Source organism: Leptonotus elevatus, chromosome 7 (genome assembly GCF_054856555.1).
Source record: "Leptonotus elevatus isolate MCC_2025b chromosome 7, RoL_Lele_1.0, whole genome shotgun sequence".
In the NCBI taxonomy this organism is placed as follows: domain Eukaryota; kingdom Metazoa; phylum Chordata; class Actinopteri; order Syngnathiformes; family Syngnathidae; genus Leptonotus; species Leptonotus elevatus.
In genome coordinates, this window is record NC_141245.1 from 14,793,215 (window position 1) to 14,811,729 (window position 18,515).

The following is an 18,515-nucleotide window of genomic DNA, read 5'->3' on the forward strand; positions in this document are numbered from 1 at the left end:
GCTTTGTGAGGCAACCCAAGAAACTGACTGTCCATTTTGGTTTTGGACCTAAAATAAAAATGATAAATGATAAAAGATATACTTTGTGAAAATCTGCCTAGCAACAAGCAAGTGGAAGTCTGAGCCTCAGTGGTACCTTGACGTACAAGTGTAATTCATTCCTTGAATACGCTTGCAACTCAAAACACTCTTCTCAAATCAACTTTCTTTATTCAAATGAATGAAAATGTAAAATGCCGTTAATCTGTTCCAGCCACTCAATCAAACACAAAGGAAAACAATTATTTAGCATGATAGCATTAAGCTAGCCGACTTTTGTCGAAAGCAAAGTATGTGGTTGTTTTAAATAGACAATGTGTAATTCTCTTTGTCTTATTATTACTTTGACAGTAAACTTTAACTGTATTGATTTTATCTAATGTGCCCACTCACGAAAAAAAAATGACTGGTTATATGTATTGTGCTTGCTTCAAGTCATTTGTGCTCCACCATTTAATACCACTGTAAAGCCACTTAAAAAGCAGATTTATGGACATGTCACTCGTATTAAGTTATTTGGGGTGATGAATGCAAATATGCAATCACATTGTGTCTTTGTTGTCTGATATTTATATTCTTATGATCAGAGATCATTCGAAAGGTTAAGAAGCCCCCTCCAATGTGCCGGCCCACTGTAGCTCCCGACCAGGCTCCTCTGGAATGTATTCAGCTGATGAAACAGTGCTGGAGTGAGCTTCCAGACCGAAGACCTAGCTTCAATGAGATTTTTGACAGGGTTTGTTTGGGTTTAAGTAATAGTGTTATCGTTCTCTTTGTTTTTTTAATGATTCCCATGTGATCAATTCTCTTTGTTTTGTAGTTCAAGATCATTAACAAGGGTAAGAAGACCAACATCATTGACTCCATGTTGAGGATGTTGGAGCAGTACAGCTCCAATCTGGAGGACCTCATCCGAGAGCGAACTGAGGAGTTGGAGGTGGAGAAGCACAGGACAGAGAAGCTGCTCTCTGAGATGCTGCCACCGTCAGTTAACACACAAAACCAAATACTAAAATAAACGTAAAAAAAAAAAAGCCTTATTATCCTCTGCATCCATCAGTTCCGTGGCCGAGGCGCTGAAAACCGGCGCCACGGTGGAGCCGGAGTACTTTGACCAGGTGACCATCTACTTCAGTGATATCGTGGGGTTCACCACCATCTCGTCACTCAGTGACCCCATTGAGGTGGTTGACCTTCTCAACGACCTTTACACTTTGTTTGATGCTGTGCTCAGCAACCATGACGTCTACAAGGTGAGACACAGCCTCAATTTATTTTCCAAGTTGATGATCATGATATTGTAGAAATAGTTAACTGGCGGATGCGTCCGTGTGTTATCCAGGTGGAGACCATCGGTGATGCTTACATGGTGGCATCAGGTCTGCCGAAGAGAAACGGCAACAAGCACGCCGCTGAAGTCGCCAACATGTCTCTGAACATCCTCAGCTCGGTGGGAACCTTCCGGATGCGCCACATGCCCGATGTTCCTGTCAGGATACGGATCGGGATCCACTCAGGTAGGTCATCCATGTTGTATGTGGATTGTGTCAACATGAAATGGAATGACAGAAACGTTCAAGCTTATTGCTCCCAAATGAGCATCAGGAATTTGTGCCTTCACAGGACCCTGCGTCGCTGGAGTGGTGGGCCTGACCATGCCTCGCTACTGCCTGTTTGGAGACACCGTCAACACTGCCTCAAGAATGGAATCCACCGGCCTGCGTGAGTTTCCAATGATTTATATTTTATTTTCTGTCCTTTAACATTTATAACTCTCAATCGTATTCTCTCAGCTTACAGAATCCATGTCAACTTGAGCACTGTGAACATCCTCCGCTCTCTCAAGGAAGGTTATAAAATAGAAGTCAGAGGCAAGACAGAGCTGAAGGTAACATTTATTAACTAATTTACTGCCATAAATTCATTTTAAAAAGAGATAAAAAATTAAAGGCAAGAGGCGATTACATTTTTTAATTGTAATTAATCGCATGACTTCACTAGTTAACTCACGATTAAGCTGTTCTAAATGTACAATAAAAAAATTCTAGGTTTTCATACTCTTTTTTTTTTAAAGATCATACTCTTGTTAACAAAAGTGGGAAAAAATGTTAAACTAATAGAAATAGTTAAAATGAATTTTTGACGTTTATAGCCGTCAATGGCAGTAAATGAATAAAAAAATAAAAATAAAGATTATTAAAAATTCAGGGCGTCAGGCGACTAAAGATTTTGATTGTAATTAATCGCATGACTTCACTAGTTAACTCGCGATTAATCACAAATTTCATATATGTTCTAAATATACAATTAAAAAAATTCTAGGTTTCATACAATTGTTAACAAAAGTGTTTGTTTTTTTAACTAATAGAAATAGTTCAAATTAATTTTTGACGTTTATAGCCGTCAATGGCAGTGAATGAGTTAATAATAGGGTGGCCAGATTTTCAAAATAAAAAACAGGGACACTACAGTTTCACTTAAAATCAACTATTCACACATTGTGTCATTATTTTAGCTAATGCCCAATCTATTTTAAGGTTGACAGTTCAACAGCTGTAAACAATACAAAGCACTCACCATTATCCAACCTTTTTTTCTGTGTGCTGGCAGCTATTTGAAGCTGGTTGTGCCTTTATCTGGCGCCAGTCCTGCAATTGTAGCATTGGTAAAATGCCGCCAGAAAAGCTCATAGTGCGTTGGTTCTGACTAGTGGCCACAGCATTAGGCTAGTGGGACTACATTTCCATATGCTTGTTATGTTAGACACAGAAGCAGAAAGTAGTTCTAGTTCTCGTATGTTACGTTCCTTTTTAACTCATTCACTGCTATAAATTCTTTTTTTTTTTTTAAGATTATTAAAAATTAGAGGCGACAGGCAATTAAATTTTTGTATTGTAATTAATCGCATGACTTCACTAGTTAACTCACGATTAATCACGAAACTTATATCGGTTCTAAATGTACAATTTAAAAAATTCTAGGTTTTCAAACTCTTGTTAACAAAAGTGAAAATGGCAATGAATGAATTAAAAAAAGAAAAGAAAGCATTATAAAAAAGTTGGGGCGTCAGGCGATTAAAATTTGTAATCATAATTAATCGCATGACTTCACTAGTTAACTCACAATTAATCACACATTTTATATCTGTTCTAAATGTACAATAAAAAAATTCTAGGTTTTCATACTCTTTTCATACAAATTGTAAACTAATAGAAATAGTTCAAATTAATTTTTGACGTCTATAGCCGTCAATGGCAGTGAATGAGTTAATTGATGTATCGTATGAATCGCTATAAAATCTGTGATTGACATGCACATGGTCAAAACAATTGGCCTGCGTCATAATGGGGACAAAAAAATGGGGCTGGCAAAATCTGCCGGCACATTTGGTCTCCCTTTTAATAAGATCAGAGTTTGAAATCATGAAGACAAATGATAAGATGTTATCTGAATAAAACTGTGTTCTTTATTACCAGGGGAAAGGCATTGAAGAGACATACTGGCTGGTAGGGAAGTCTGACTTTGCAAAGCCTTTGCCAAAACCACCAGAGATCAAACCAGGGTAAGATACCTGTCATCATTCTTTGCCCTGTAATGCAGATGAGGTACATTTTGAACCACCGTCTATACTTTTAATGTACTTGCACAAACCGCACCGGTGCTGCCACAGTGAAGACAATCACGGCCTGAGCCCAGAAGACGTAGCCAGATACAAGAGAAAGAAGGCCGAGAAAAAGGCTTGACCTGCAGGTAGAGAGCCGGCATGCCAGCTGGTGTTGTGTCCTGTTGATGTGATGTGAACGCCGTTGATTTCCAAGTCTTGCTTTGTGATCTTTTCTCCTTATAATCTCTTGACCTTATCAACTTCTGCCTCCGGCCCATAAGCAGATTGTGAAAATCCCTCTTTGCATCGTGAATTAACTTCCATGACACTGTATTTCAAACTTGATGTTTTATTTGTGTTCTGGTTGCTATTTCGGTGTCTGTTGTGCTTTTTAAATTGAAATATGTAGCATCTGCTTGAGATTCATTCTACACTACATTTATTAGGGTCAACTGGCAGGAGATGGTGACTGATGAGATCAAGACTCTTTTCCGCAAGGCCAACAGACCAGTGGACAAGCAAAAAATGAGCGGAAAAGAAGGAAAGATGTGAAAGGAATGAAGCCATAGGACCGATTCCTGCTGGGAAAAAGAAGAGGCGAGCGGAGGATGTAAAAGCTCTCTCTCCCCCCGCCCCGTGGCTTAACGCGGACTCCTTTAAGAGGATTGTCCATCGACTGGCTAATCTGCCTGCAGCCGACTCAGCAGAACACGATGGTGCTAATGTAATGAGACTCGTCCCGTGACCTGCCCGCCTAACCCGCTGCCAGTAGACCAGGGACCAATCTTCAGTCAAAGATGCATGCCCTCATTTACGTGCTGCACTCACTGGCCACTGAGTGGTCGCTGAAATTAGGCAAAGTTTCCCCATTCAAGGAGGGGATGCCCTGGATGCCTATTTGCAAATAATATTTCTTGTCTGTGTTAGGTTTTGTCACGAATGCTCATAATAGACGACTTAGCTGGCTGGATATTGCACACTGACCCCTAAAGATAATATTATACGCTACTTTTTATATGCTTTTTGTCACACGAGGTGCAGAGTTAGGACCCAAATGCAGACAAGACATGAGAGTTGGGAGACAAGAGTAGCTTATACAAAAATACTGCAACAACAGCTGGATTCAGAGATGGTGTCGAAGAAAACATTTGATTGAGAACCCTCGATTGAGAGAGCACGGCCGGATGCATGGACGCAATCTCCGACACTTGGAAGAAAGCTTGCATAAAAGTTCTGAGGAAACCTTGGCATGCTGAGATAAACCTCGATGTACTGACAAATTGTCATTCAGTAACTCTCTCTAGGACAATGCACAATTCTATATGACATAATTATAAAAGTGACTACTACTGGACCATAGCAACTGCATGGCAACCAAGAACTTCGTCGTAAAGGACATAGCAACTGCATAAGACTAGACAAACTAAGAATAGCTAATAGATCATCATGACACAATGACAGCATGACCCAACCCAAAACACAGTCATAACACTATAGAAATGAAAAAATATATATCCTTGGAAGGCATGATGCTGCTACAAAATGAAAAAGTAGCATCAATAATGGGGGAGAAAATAACAATAAAAATGTTTTTGCCACTGTGTAATTGCTGTGAACATGAATTGGATCGTAATTATATACAACTGCTGTGCTTGTTTTTTGAAATTTTGTTTAATTTGGAAATTGGCAAAAATCTGTGCATTTAGGTCTCTTAAAGTCATTGTAATGTGATAGTAAATACAGTATGACTTATAATGTTGTTGTTTTTTCAATTAGCTTCCTCCTAAATTCCCGAAACGTGCATGTAAGTTAATTAACTGAATACTCTGAATTGACCCATATGTGTGAATTCATGTGAATGATTGTTTGTCTATATGTGCCCTCTGAGCTCACATGCATCCTAATGAGGACAAACACGACAGAACATGGATGAACGTGGGATGAATCACAACTCTGTATTAAATATAAAACAAATGATGCTGTAGTGTACTGTTGTTTTCATCACAGCACCACCTGCTGGTGGGCCCCACTCACCCATGGAAAAAAATCACAACTGGTTGCTGCTATTTATTACTATGATCATCGTTTTGCTTGGCTTAATCCTTGTTCATGAAGGCGTTAGTTGACATCTATTTATATTATCCTAGCCTAGAGATTGTCAACTGCTGGTTCGGGACCCAAAAGTGGGACACAGATTTAAATATATGGGTCCTTGGTCTGTGGGTAGTAAGTAGGTGGTGTCGAGTCGGTGCTGGATTTTACTTTTCTTTCTTTTCTTTGATCCTTCCTTGGGTCTCCTGACAACTTCACGACTTTAGCGGGATTCTGAAGTCTTCGGTTTAGGTGAAGGTTATGGGAGTTTTAATAGGTTTCAGGTGAATTAATGAGCACAAACTCACACGCACGCACATATGAAACAAGAAAAAAAAAGTCAAAACATTACATCAATATCATGTAAATGAAACAGGAAGCTAGAAATTATTTATTGTTGTACCAGCATACAACAAGCATCCAAAGTTCTTTCCCAGCTCACCACGAGGACCCTGCACTCCAGTTTGAACCCAGACTTTCCTTTGTGCAGGTTATCCCACCAAAGACTTTTATTTAGTCTAGCAATGGTTGAACAAGTCAAGCCTGGCATTCTTGGGATAGTTGTCTGCAGCAGATAAGCCCTGGGGCACATCCCACTGTTCATCCCAAACATGGGAAAAACGCTCCCTGGAAAAATTGTGATCCCTCCTTTACTGCAGCAAAAACGCACAAGTCACATGTCGATCATTTTCTATTTTTATTGAAAAATGACATTTGTTCAGAATCACACAATTCCAACAGCATTTCCGTGGACAGCAACAAACCGGTTGATTGTGCTAAGCATGTGAGCATAAGTTAACCCCAAAAATGTAATATGCAGACTTTGCTTGTAATATTCAGTGCAGGCAGGACGACAAATGTTTTTTTGTTTGTTTTGTTTTTAAAAGAAATAACTGCCAAACAAGATCTTTAAACGTTAAAGATAATGCATGAAAACACCAATGGATGATTCCTTGACCTATGCTGGCATTAACAAGCTGTGAGAGAGAGAGAGAGAGAGAGATAGAGAGAGAGAGAAGTCACACTTAATATAAGCAGGAAAAATCTCAATGAGGCTTATATTTGGAGAACAACCCTCTTAAAATAATGGCCCATGTCATATTTTGACAGAAAATATATTTTTGCCAGAATGCTGGCCGCCTCTTCTAAAATTGGCTACATCCTTAGTTAAAAAGATTGTTCAATTTTTCATCCTGGAATCAAATTAATACATATAAAATAATCAGTATTTGGTTCAGTTTTTGTGTGTTTCGTACACAAACTGGTTAAAAGAAGAAAAAAGACTTTAGGCCATTATTTTAGAACAACGATTTTCAAATCACGGGAGCGTGTCTTCAAAGTTCAGATAATCAATCCACAGTCTGCCTTTATGGAATGTGTTCCTGAGATAACACTAGATTTAAAAAAACAAAAAAAATCCTTAACATAGCTTCACAAACTAACGATATCCACCTAAATTAACATTATAGCTCATCGCGCATCTTGTCTCCATTGGGTCGAACCACACGGCCGATGTACAGGATGGACTTGGTCTTGTTGTCCTTCACCAGGAAAACGAAGGGGTGGTCCACATAGAAAAGCTTGGGGTCCTTCAGCTTGTCAGTGCCGAAGATGGAGATATCGTACGGGTTGCCTTCGGTGTTCAGCTCCAGGGCGGACGCGTGGAAGATGTCGGAGAGGTACAGGTCTTTCTTTCCGGAGATGTTGGACAGGTCTGCTTTGGCCTTGTCCACCGCCTCGGTCAGGCCGAGGTCAGCCAGATGTTTCTACAGAGAGAGATGAGGGCATAAATTATTTTGTTTACATTCACTCTTTTGTGTCTATTAGGCGTCTTCAGTGGTAAGTATAAATTTAATTTACTAATAATTTAATTTAGTTGCATTTTTGTTTTGTTAGCTTCTCTTTAAAGGTAAGTCAACCCAATTTTTTTCTTCTTTTTTTTTTTACAATAATACATTGTATGTGCCCCCGTTAGTCCAAACACTGCATTAAGATTAATATTGTGATTGTGGAATAGAGTAAAATCCACCCCTTTTTATCCATCCAAGGGGACGGCCATTTTGTTACTTGCTGTCGACTGAAAATTACATCACACTTGCTCGAGGCTCAGGTAGCAACCAATCACAGCTCAGCTTCAGAAAACAGGCCAGCCGTGATTGGTCATTACCTGAGCCCTGAGCAACTGTGATGTCATCTTCAGTCGACAGCAAGTGACAAAATGGCCGCCTCCTGAGATGGAAGAAAAGGGGTGGATTTTGCTGCTTAATTTATAATTCACAAACTCAATATTAATCAGCATACTAGTAGGGCTACATAGAAGATATTTTTTAGATGAACTTCTCCTTTAAACTTCTATGACAAATGAAATCGCTCCAGTCCCTTTAAGTCAAGATGCCACCAGATGGCGCCACAGCAAAAACAGATTTGTCAATAAGGGAAGATAGGTTACCAAAAAAATACAATAATCATAAATAGGGAAAATTATGAATGGCAGCTGCTAATATGCGGCGGTTCATTGTTATGTTAAAGTGGTTGTCAATAGCCAAACCAGGGAAGAAGAAGCCATGATGGGTTTTTTTGCCCATCTTACCTGTAGGTTGTGGCTAACTTCCATAGAGACTTTAGGCAGCGAAATGGCCACGGCCATGTTCTCCATTTTGCCAAGCCAAGCTTCCACCTGCGTCTTGGTCAGCAATTTTTCCAGACGGTCCAAGGGCTCCAGATGGAAGGGCATGATGAGGACCATCGATGCTTGCTTCTGACCCAGAGGCATATCCAGAACATAGAGACGGTTCTGTTTGTCTTCATAGAAGTCATACAGACCTGAGGAGGAGAACAGAGCGATCAGATCGCTTGGCATGAAAATGCCGTAAAAGAAACTCATGAGTAAATGTACCTGTGCGGTGCATCATGGGAACTGTAACAGTGAAAGAGCGAGTCACCAGGAAACCACGGTTGTCCACCATCTTTTCGTGGAATTTCTGATCCCAGTGAGCTGTAAGAGAAAATAGCTCACTTAGAATTCAACTCTTTAGAATTTCCATCCTCCACCAAGGCTGGATAATCCTTATAAGGTCAAAACCGTGTACACCTTCATTGCCGCTCATGAGTCAAGAGTATGTATGGATTTAAAAAAATAAAATAAAATAAAATAATCTAGGCATCATTATGCACTGCTTGAAAACAATTAAACCAGTAATTCTTCACGTCCCACTAGAGGGAGCCAGTGTACCATCATATATCTTCTCTCTTTACATAATCCTGCTGACAAACATAACCTTAGTGGAGGTAATAAAAGAAGTACAGTCTACTCACGCTTGAAGAACATAGCGTTGACAATCATGGCCCCGTCGGTGTTCACCACCTCCTTGGTGATCTCGGGCAACTTGCCGTCGGTCGACTTGGCCGCCCACTCATTGATGGAGTTCACGGCGCTCCTCTTGTCGCGGAAGTTTATTTTGGAGTGGTCGTAGTTGTAATGCTTCTTGCTTCTCTTCACAAAGTCGTCTGCGAAGGACACCGAGCTGGGCCCATAAAGGCGGTTGTTGATCTTCCATGTGGTGTTGCGCGTTTCAGCGTCGCTAACCTGTGGATGAACCACATAAGAAATGTTACCAGAGGACGCAGCATTTCAATATCATCTCAGGAAGACCATGTGGCCTTTCATACATTCCAAAAACTTTAAGTTAACTAAAGACTCTTTATTGTCGATAGATTGGTATAAATGCGATTGTGAATGCTTGTCTATGTGCCCTGTGATTGACAGACAACCAATCCAGAGTGTACCCCAAATGTAAGATGGTATAGGTTGGTATAGGTGTTAGGCTCAAGATCACCTGATATCCTAATGAGGATAAGTAAAGCAACAACAATAAAATAATAATGGTACCCAAAATGGATGTCAACTGTTGAGTATTGTATTGTATGACATAAAATTAATGTAGTTTTACACATAGCTGCAATCATTTTAGGGCATTGTTGCTGTCATGGCCATAACAGCAAATTAAAAACTTTTGGGGTTTTTTTTGTTGCTATTTTTCAAGATGCTTTTTTGGTCTTTGACATCAACGTTCCAAATGTTGAAGGGGGTGTGTGGTTCAGTTTATTAATAAGTTTAATAGTTTTCATTGATTGTGAAAATTTTCCCATACTGTATACATGCCTAATTTATTTTGAAAAATATTTTTTTATATTAAATGTATTATTATTTTTTTATCTAAAAAAATCCTCATAAAACGCAGACAAACATTCAATATTAATTTGCAGAAATGGGGGGGTCACCATCTAGAGGAGTAAAAAAAAAACCATATATATCGCAAGTGATTCATGAAGCATTTATTTTCCCATCACGAGCAGCAAGTATGTATGTAGTTTTAAGCTGTAATATCGCCATTCACCACTAGATGGCAGACATGGCTTCATTTGACTTATACTGATCATTTGCTTTTTCACAGTTTTGTGCTGTCCTTGAATGGTAATGTCCTTTGTTGTTGGGTCAGGATAGTGGATCTTTTATTGAAAAAATTATAAAAAATGAAATACATTAAAACACAGGTGTCAGAGTCCTCGAGGGCCTGAGTCCTGCATGTTTTCAAGGTTTCTCTACTCCAACACACCTGATTCGATGATCAGGATCATTATCAGGCTCCTGCAGAGCTTGCTGATGAGGTTAAATATGAATCGGCTGTGTTGAACGTGGCAAACCTCTAAAACATGCAGGACTCAGGCCCTCGAGGACCGGACTTTGACACCATTGCATTAAGCATGTATTTTGCATGTATGGACATATTTGTCCATATTTAAACATACACCTGGTTAGGATGTGCATGGTCTTATGTGCCCCCCCCTCCCCATTAGTACTGATGAAAAGTTGTCTTTACTGTAAATTGCCCATCCCTGATATAAAGTGTGTTCAAGACATCAAGTATTTGCTAGTCGTACCTCTGAAAGCAACTCGGCGAGGCCTGCATGCAGATGCTCATCCTTGAGTTTCTCTGCGTGCAGCAGGGTTTTGGCCTGCGAGGCGGTGGTGGATTTACCGCCAAGGGCGACCATTCCCAGCGAGGAGGCCAGCACCACGGGCGAAATGAGGATGTTTTCTGTGCCTTTCACCTTTGCAATGTTGTGGTAGAGGCTGCGGGGAAAAAAAAGAAAGAGGGATGGTTTGTTACTAAATGCAGATGAGTTAGGATTCGAATTGACTTTGGTGTCCACTGACCTAAACGCCAGGTTGGCGCTGTTGTCGGCCAGCGTGGACGCATGGCCGCTCAGCTTCTTGTTCTCTGCGAAGGCGGTGAGGGCCAACAGGCAAAGAGCTACGAGGTTGCTCATCCACATCCTGTTTGTCTGCTATAGTAGCTGTAATAGCCTGCAAACAAAGAGCAAGTTTAGTGCCTTTTTAGTTTTGCACGTAAATCGAACCCATTGTCGCTTTTATTTTATTGCGTGTTATTAATCATCAGTAGGAGAAAAATGCGAGAGTGCTGGCGTAAGGCGAGGTCAGGAGGAGGGCCTTCCCCACCGAGCAGACATGTTGCTCGCCACGTCAGCAGCAGGATCTGGAACTGCCGCCCACTCAGTGCTCACACCAAGATGTAATATGATACCTCTCTCTCTCTGTTCTCTCTTATGTGTGATTTGTTTGCAGAGGAGATTTTTATTTTTTAAACTTGAGTTTTAATCACTCCCAACTGTTCATTTAAATTAACGGCACAGACATCTCTTCAAGCTTCCTTTCTTTATTGAGAATGGGACGCAGGATGTCTTTGTACTGGAACGATTGGGATACTGCTGAAATCAGATTACATTACTTTCGCACACATTTTTATATATACCTTGAGATCTTTTGATGTCTGTGATTTTCATTCTGAAAGACAAGAGGTGTATGTAGTAACCCGTGCCATAGTAATCCCCATAAAAGTGGCCGGTAAAACATGACTATGTTAACTCCTGCCTGTCTTTAGACTTCAAATGTACTTTTTCCTCATGGAAAAAGGAAACGGAAATCAGATTTTCAGCTGTGCCATATTTATGCAACACATTTCCAAATGGCAACTAAGAACCTGATTGGTAGATGGATTAAAGGTTTAAATATAGTCAGATTGTGTTGCGGGATTGTTTTCAACACGATGATTGCCTCGCATAGTTGCATTCACATTTGTATAGAGTATTAAAAAAAACCTGCGAAAACAATAGATTTAAAAAAAAAAATGTTAAATGACGTGCTATGACTTTAAAACAGTCAAACAAAGATGCACTATTCAAGACCTCCTAGCATTCCTTCTTGCAAACTGAAGTATGTTATCTTGCTTTCCTTACCTGGCAAAGATCTGTAGGATTTCTCCTCTCAGCTCTGTCCTGTGAATAGTTCAGCTCAGGCGAGCACTCCCTTTATATGCCCGCAGAGAAAGAACTTTCTAGAAGGGGGAATGGGATATTGTCAGGAAGGTGGGAGGCGGGACACCCCCCTTTGGAATGCAGAAGCAGGCAACTGATCTGAGTTCAGTTCAACTTCTGAAACTTTTATTGAAGAAAGTCTGTGTTCCAGAAATCTGACCCTGGGTCAGTTGGGCTTTATGAAGCACATAACTACTTTGAAGCCTTTTCTAGGTCTAAATGCAGCTTGCTGACTCAATCTCTAACTTTTGTTTCATCATGTTTAAAATGGACAATTTAGTATTTTACTAAAAATTCAAGTACTATTATACATGCAAAAAATCTTGCAATCTGAAAGTGTATTTTGCCATTTTTATAATGGGAGGGTTTTGCCCTTCTAAAACTGCTGTATACTCCCTCCGGTATATTTGTGTGCAAGTAAGAAAAAAAGAATAAATTGTACCTCGTCCTTCATCAATCAGGCACTTTAATGACTCACCAGGACCTTTAAATGCTTTCCTTTTAGATGTGCTCCACAGATTAAGATGCCCCCCCCCCCCCCCCATCCCCCACTGCCACGTCAATCCAACTCAACTGGAAGCAGGGCGGTAAAATGAATGAGATTGAGATTGCATAAATTGCAGTGATTCAAGGCTCACAACTTTTTGCACACGCAGCAAATAATCAAAGAGAGAATAATTTGATGGGAGAAAAAAGAATCTGACTGAAAATGTGTACATATTTTTCTAAACCTATATCCATATATTATAATTGTATGGATGCTACCATGTCATCTATTGTATTCTATTGTGATGACTATTGAGAGTTTTCCAAGCAGCAAAGAATTCCTTGAATCTCTCACTACCAAACTTCCTCGTTTGCAGCCATCCAGTAATTGTCCAGACACGCAACAGTTGATGTGACTAAGGTTCTGTAAAACCATTTCACATTCACCAACATAATTCTGAACAATAAAATTCTGACCCTTTTACACATTCTATCTGTATTGCAGTTCAGTGCAGAATTACATTTTTGCTTTCTGATGTAGTATCACAGTCATAACAGAGGTGACCGTACAGGAAAGAGCGGAAAACTAAGAATGAGATGTTTAACAATCAACACTGTACTTAACAGTATTTTCAATATGTCTTAAATATCCCTCTGGCAAAGGTGGATAAATGATGCAATTCGATGGAGTTTCTGTGTCAAAAGAGGCTATTGCAAAGACTCATTTGGGCCTGTCGAAGCCCCGCCCCCCACCAGTTGTGTGTAATCTTGCCTGAGAGCAACAGTTTCCAATTAAATTCCTCACCTTGGGGTCAAACATGTCTGGTCATGTCTCCTTTATCCTCTAAGACAACTGCAGTGGAATACACGAGACTTTCATTGGCCAGTCAAAGATATAAAACTATAAAATAGACAAAATAAATAAAAAGAAGAAGAAGGAAGGAAGAAATAATATCTGATAGCACAAACAAGTCTTTCCAAAGCGTTGGGACTAAACCTGTCATGTTCAGTTTCATGTCAAAGTCTGTTTTGATTGACGTTTTATTAAATTTGTGTCTGTAGTTTGTACCCTACGATAGGTTCAAACTGAATGAATGTACTGTAATTAGAAAGCTCTTTATTGATTTCTACCAGCTTTTGCGTTGCACTATAGGATAACTGTCGCTAGGTGGAGCTCGAAGCATCCAAATAAATGACACGTGACATTTGTAACATTGCATCATTTAGCAGCTCCGCCATGGAACTATTCGTTACAGTATAGTATCTGTGAAATCATTCAAAGCCATACTATTGTAATTTATCTGGAAATACGCTACAGGCGTACTTCCTGAATTCATATCCCCCCCACCTCCTAAACCTTGGCGGTATTAAACACTCCCACACACCCCACTCACCCCAGGCTGTCATCCGGCCCTTCCTGCCAGTGGATGCTGGCATTTTGAAGTGTGTGGAGATCAATAGAAGCTCAGCAGCTTGAACTGTCGACTGATATGCAACCTGTGGAGAGCCACAAGAACCACAAATGCGCAAGTGCCAATGCTGTTAGACCTTTTTCCAACCTCAATTTGAATATTTGTTCCATGAAATTGTATTAGTTTATTACCAACAGTCTATTATATTCATCTTGTAGCATTTCTCTTGGCAGCTCTTCTTCCAGTAGGTGTATATGGGTGTTAAGGTTATATAAAAACAATTTTTTTAAAGACATTCCAATCACATTTCAGCTATACAGGATTTTTGTGTTGCCATGTAAATCTGATCTGTCCAGGGCCTTCAGAATCAACTTGAACTATATTAATAATGGGGCTATTTATTTCAAAATCATCCTTACAGTGTTGTTTGTCCCTTGGTGAACCTAATCATATTTCTTGCCCTTCGATGCAGTGGTCAAAGCAAAATATTTTTACGGCCAACTTTGACTAACAAAATATATCAGTAGCTGTCTGCATACATTAATACTGGACATAATAATCAGCAACTCTGGTGACAATTATGTATTGTATATATATATACTTTTGTAATTGATTTTATTTTATTATTTTTTTTTTGGGGGGGGGCACATTATTTAATAAATATTGCTTCTGAACTGCTCCAGAAGCTGCGTGCTGAGAAATTCCATCTTTCTGTAGTACTGATGGTTTCTATAATTGTTCCAATAAAGTTACAATATAAGAGGAAAGGCTCAGCTACCAAATGCACAGCCCACCACTCGGTAAAAAAACAAAAACAAGACAGTGTAGCCTACAGCAGTTCCTACTGAGGCCTGCAACTGAAAAGATCTTTAACTGCTTGTGCACCATTAGTTGAACTCCATAGTGATGACTATAATGTGAATGTCGTTTATCAAACACGCTGATGTGTTTTCTCAGATTCTGATTACACATTGATTAGTTCTTATTTAGTCAATACGACACTGAGTCCATCAGTCATGCGCCTTTTCTTCTTCTTATTATTAATAATAATAATAATAAGAAGAAGAAGAAGAATAGACAAAACAAAAAAACTCTTGATTAGCAGAACACAGAGATCCATTTGGAAACTTGAGGTTTAGGAATAGTGATTGGAAAATGAAGCTTCATGAATCACTTGCAATTTTATTTTATTTTTTTACTCTTCTAGATGGTGGTCTTGGTTTAGTTTTTAGGTTTTTTTTTACTCTCTAGATGGTGATCTTGGTTTAAAGATGCGGTGGAAATTCAATCTATTTATATTATACTAGCCTTTATCTTTAAACCAAGAACACAATTCTAGAGGAGAAATAAATATATATTATATACATATCGCAAGTGGTTCATGAAGCTTCAATTTCCCATCACTAGTTATGACTTGGGGGATCTGTTGTAACTTGTGTTTTTTTTACTACTGTAAAGGGGCTTGTTCCAAATCATTTGAATGCATGGGCAAAACACACAATGCATGTAGATAAGGCATGGTTGTATTCATGGCCTTTCATATAATCTTATCTCTCAACGTCAACACGGTTTTATTTGATAAACAGACAGTAAACAGAGCATGCTCCTTGGCTACTCGCCTGTGAAATGTACCACTGTTGCATTCAGGTACCCTCGGAATTTATTTTTCCACCGAATTCACGTGAGGGTAAAAATACAACTACACGACCAAGCTTAACACATATATCACACTTGAAAATAAGAATCACGTCCAATAAATATATCCACTTGAATTGTTTAGTAAAATCCGTGCAATTAAAGTTGAATTAAAGTTGGAATTGTAAGAAGTTCGGGCATTTCGGCGCTCAGTGAACGCACAGGCTGTCCGAGAGTAAAGTCAGCTTGGTGACGCTCTTCGCTGTTGAAGAGCAGCAGATAAAAAAGCACCCACAGCCCTCCTACCTCTAGTGCTTTGAATCGTTTGGCCGGCGGACGACTCGGCTCCCATGCACGCCGAGGAAGAAGAAGGAGATACCGGGGGAAGAAGCTTTAGAGGGCGAAGGGGTGAAAGTAAATCCCTCTTTTAAGCTAAAAACAAAACAAAAACAAAGACAACGTAAAGGCTCGTGCTGCCCGGTTGCCTTTTTCGGGACGGGGGTTTCAGCTGTCAAACTTAGCATTTTTATCACCACCCCACCTACCGTCTCCTCTCTTAAAAAAAAAGAAGAAGAAAAGGAAAAGGAAAAAAACACGTCCCTGACCTCCACAGAGACGTCAAATTCCTCTTTGACCTGGAGGAAAAGTGGCAGCACTCATCGGACAGGTGAGTAATGTCTCATGTCACCTGCACTTACCACTAATGTTTGTTGCTGTTGTTGTTGTTTTACACGCCCTGTGTTTGTGTTCCTCTAATTGTCACCATCAACCGTTTTTTAAAAGCCTGATACAATCCTCAACATAAAAATAAAAAAACACACACACACACACACACACACAAAAAAAACGTTTTAAAGACCCAGATGTTTTGGACTGACAGATTAAAACAGACATGCCGAACAACTGCGCAACTCTGTCACAGTCATACATAGCAATTTTATTTCTACGTATTCTGCTGTGGTGTTTATACTCCACCCTGACATTTTGCTCTTCATTAGAAATCATTCATTTAAGTGTCATACTCAATGCCTGCGAGCCACACAGGCCCACCACGTCATTTGTGTCGCGCGAAAGCCTTCCGTGACTTATTTTACCATAAGAATGATTACCAAATGTTGATTTATATGCTTGTAGTAGAACTAAGTCAACATGAGTTGAGGAGCTTGGCTTAGGTAAATGTAGTACTCTGCCAAAATCTTGTGCAATCTTGATGTCAACAAACTGAGTCAAAGTGAGCTGGGGATCTTCATTTAGACAAAAGTAGTGCTCTGCTGTTGCTGCCATCTTGTATAGGCAATTATAAACCTTTATTGGAGGGTGTCAATTACCCATGGAATTTCGCTATTAGCAGCAGGGCTAATGGGACACTAGGATTCCTACAAATAATGGACAGTATTAGGTAACTATGTCAAGTCCGCAAACAAACACAGTGCAGCTCAGCTACTGGCAAGCAGACATTATAGCTAGTCGTGTGTTAAAAAAAACAACAACAACTTTAACAGCCTCCCCAGGCTTTTTCAGGTGGAGCCAAAGCACAATAATTCACATGATTCAAACTGTTTCGGTCACACTTGTTTGTGTGCATTGTTCATTGCCTAGAAAGAAGACCAAGTGTTGATGTTAAACTTTCCCAAAAGCAAAAAACTTGCGCTGTGGCTGTTTTATTTTAAATGTCATCACATCTGTTACTGTTGACAAAAAAAAGACAAGCAATTTGATTTGTATTTTATTCGCTTGACATTCCAGTTGTGCATTTTTTTTTCTTACACAGATTCTCTTGTGCTGCATTTCTTCATACAATATATATATATATATATATATATATATATAGTTCCACTTGAATTGTAATGAAATGTTCTATATCTATCATTTCCAAAATGTTTTGAAAGCCGAACAAAGCAGAGGAGGATTATCGTTCACTTTTTACCTGCTTCCGCTGCATCTAGAATTGTCATCTTCAGTATATTTATAGCTGGCGTTCAAAAGGTACAAACACAAACAGCGCGTGATACAACCTCCTATACATTCACGGCAGCATCCAACCATATGCCCACCTGTAAGCTCTGTCAAAACAGAACCCATTTATCCAGAGGGCATTTAAATACAATAAACAACTAACTACTTGTTATTATTGGCTGCCCTGGAGCAATGAGGTCACGTTCAACCCTGTGTGACGCTCACTCGCACTAAAACACAAACATACGCTCATATTCCGTGCCTTTCCCCGAGTAGGGATAATGAACTGACAAAAAGCATCTGGCATTTGTCTGAATGCTTGCGCTGTTAGATTGCCCCCATGAGACAAGTCTGCTTTGTGTGTTGTCACAGCAATTAAAGTAGCCGCGGCCAACATTAAATGCACATAAAATGAGTATAATGTACACACACAGTACAGTATGTCCTTTTACGTCACATTTGACCAAACCCAATTTTAACCTCTACAGAATTGATAGCGTCTTTGAATGTATACAGAGGCAACACTTTGCTCGCACCATGAAATGTTAAGTACAAAACACATTTTTTTAGCCTGTAGCGATTGACAACTTGAAAGTCGACGTGTAGGTGAAACGCAAAACTATGCATAGCTCAATTTTATAGACTTAAGATGAACATTTTTTTTTTTCTTCTTGAGCAGGTAACGTTTCCAATGGTCATTTCTGTTCATTCCTATTGTAACATTAGAGGCTTTGCTTTGCGGTCCGTGCAGGTCCGCAACTTGAGCTGACTTCAAAGTACTCACACAAACTGAGAGGTGGTGTTTATGTCAATGCTGAGCTCCCCCTTTTTGAAAACGGTGACAATACCCCCCTTTTAGGAAAAACAATCACCCTGCTTTACTCTCAGGTTTGGTA

General features: G+C 39.6%; 3 protein-coding genes across 8 annotated transcripts in view; 2 read left to right on the forward strand and 1 right to left on the reverse strand.

Moving 5' to 3' along the window:
• Positions 1–5,620, forward strand: part of gucy2f (guanylate cyclase 2F, retinal) — a 14,594-nt gene extending 8,974 nt beyond the window's left edge. Inside the window, exons 12-19 of the mRNA XM_086080337.1 lie at positions 627–775; positions 860–1,023; positions 1,100–1,292; positions 1,382–1,556; positions 1,663–1,761; positions 1,833–1,927; positions 3,516–3,601; positions 4,090–5,620. Coding sequence (XP_085936463.1) covers positions 627–775; positions 860–1,023; positions 1,100–1,292; positions 1,382–1,556; positions 1,663–1,761; positions 1,833–1,927; positions 3,516–3,601; positions 4,090–4,195 — 1,067 coding nt within the window. The 3' untranslated portion in view covers positions 4,196–5,620. The remainder of the gene's footprint in view (positions 1–626; positions 776–859; positions 1,024–1,099; positions 1,293–1,381; positions 1,557–1,662; positions 1,762–1,832; positions 1,928–3,515; positions 3,602–4,089) is intronic.
• Positions 5,621–6,414: 794 nt separating this feature from the next.
• serpinh1b (serpin peptidase inhibitor, clade H (heat shock protein 47), member 1b) lies at positions 6,415–12,167 on the reverse strand. The gene is made up of 7 exons (XM_086079822.1): positions 12,053–12,167; positions 10,953–11,102; positions 10,676–10,868; positions 9,050–9,320; positions 8,631–8,729; positions 8,325–8,557; positions 6,415–7,500 (listed from the first exon to the last, which is right to left on the reverse strand). The coding sequence occupies exons 2-7, from the start codon at positions 11,069–11,071 to the stop codon at positions 7,198–7,200; spliced, it is 1,218 nt and encodes a 405-aa protein (XP_085935948.1). The 5' UTR covers positions 11,072–11,102; positions 12,053–12,167; the 3' UTR covers positions 6,415–7,197.
• Positions 12,168–15,905: 3,738 nt separating this feature from the next.
• The window catches only part of gdpd5b (glycerophosphodiester phosphodiesterase domain containing 5b), a 41,582-nt gene continuing 38,972 nt past the window's right edge, over positions 15,906–18,515 (forward strand). For 4 of the 6 annotated variants that reach the window (XR_015095497.1, XR_015095496.1, XR_015095498.1 and 1 more), the window contains exon 1: positions 15,907–16,330. The gene's annotated coding sequence lies outside the window, so the exon portion shown is untranslated. Of the gene's footprint in view, positions 16,331–18,515 lie in introns of all 6 variants that reach the window. The other 2 variants (XR_015095495.1, XM_086079820.1) reach the window with 2 other exon arrangements.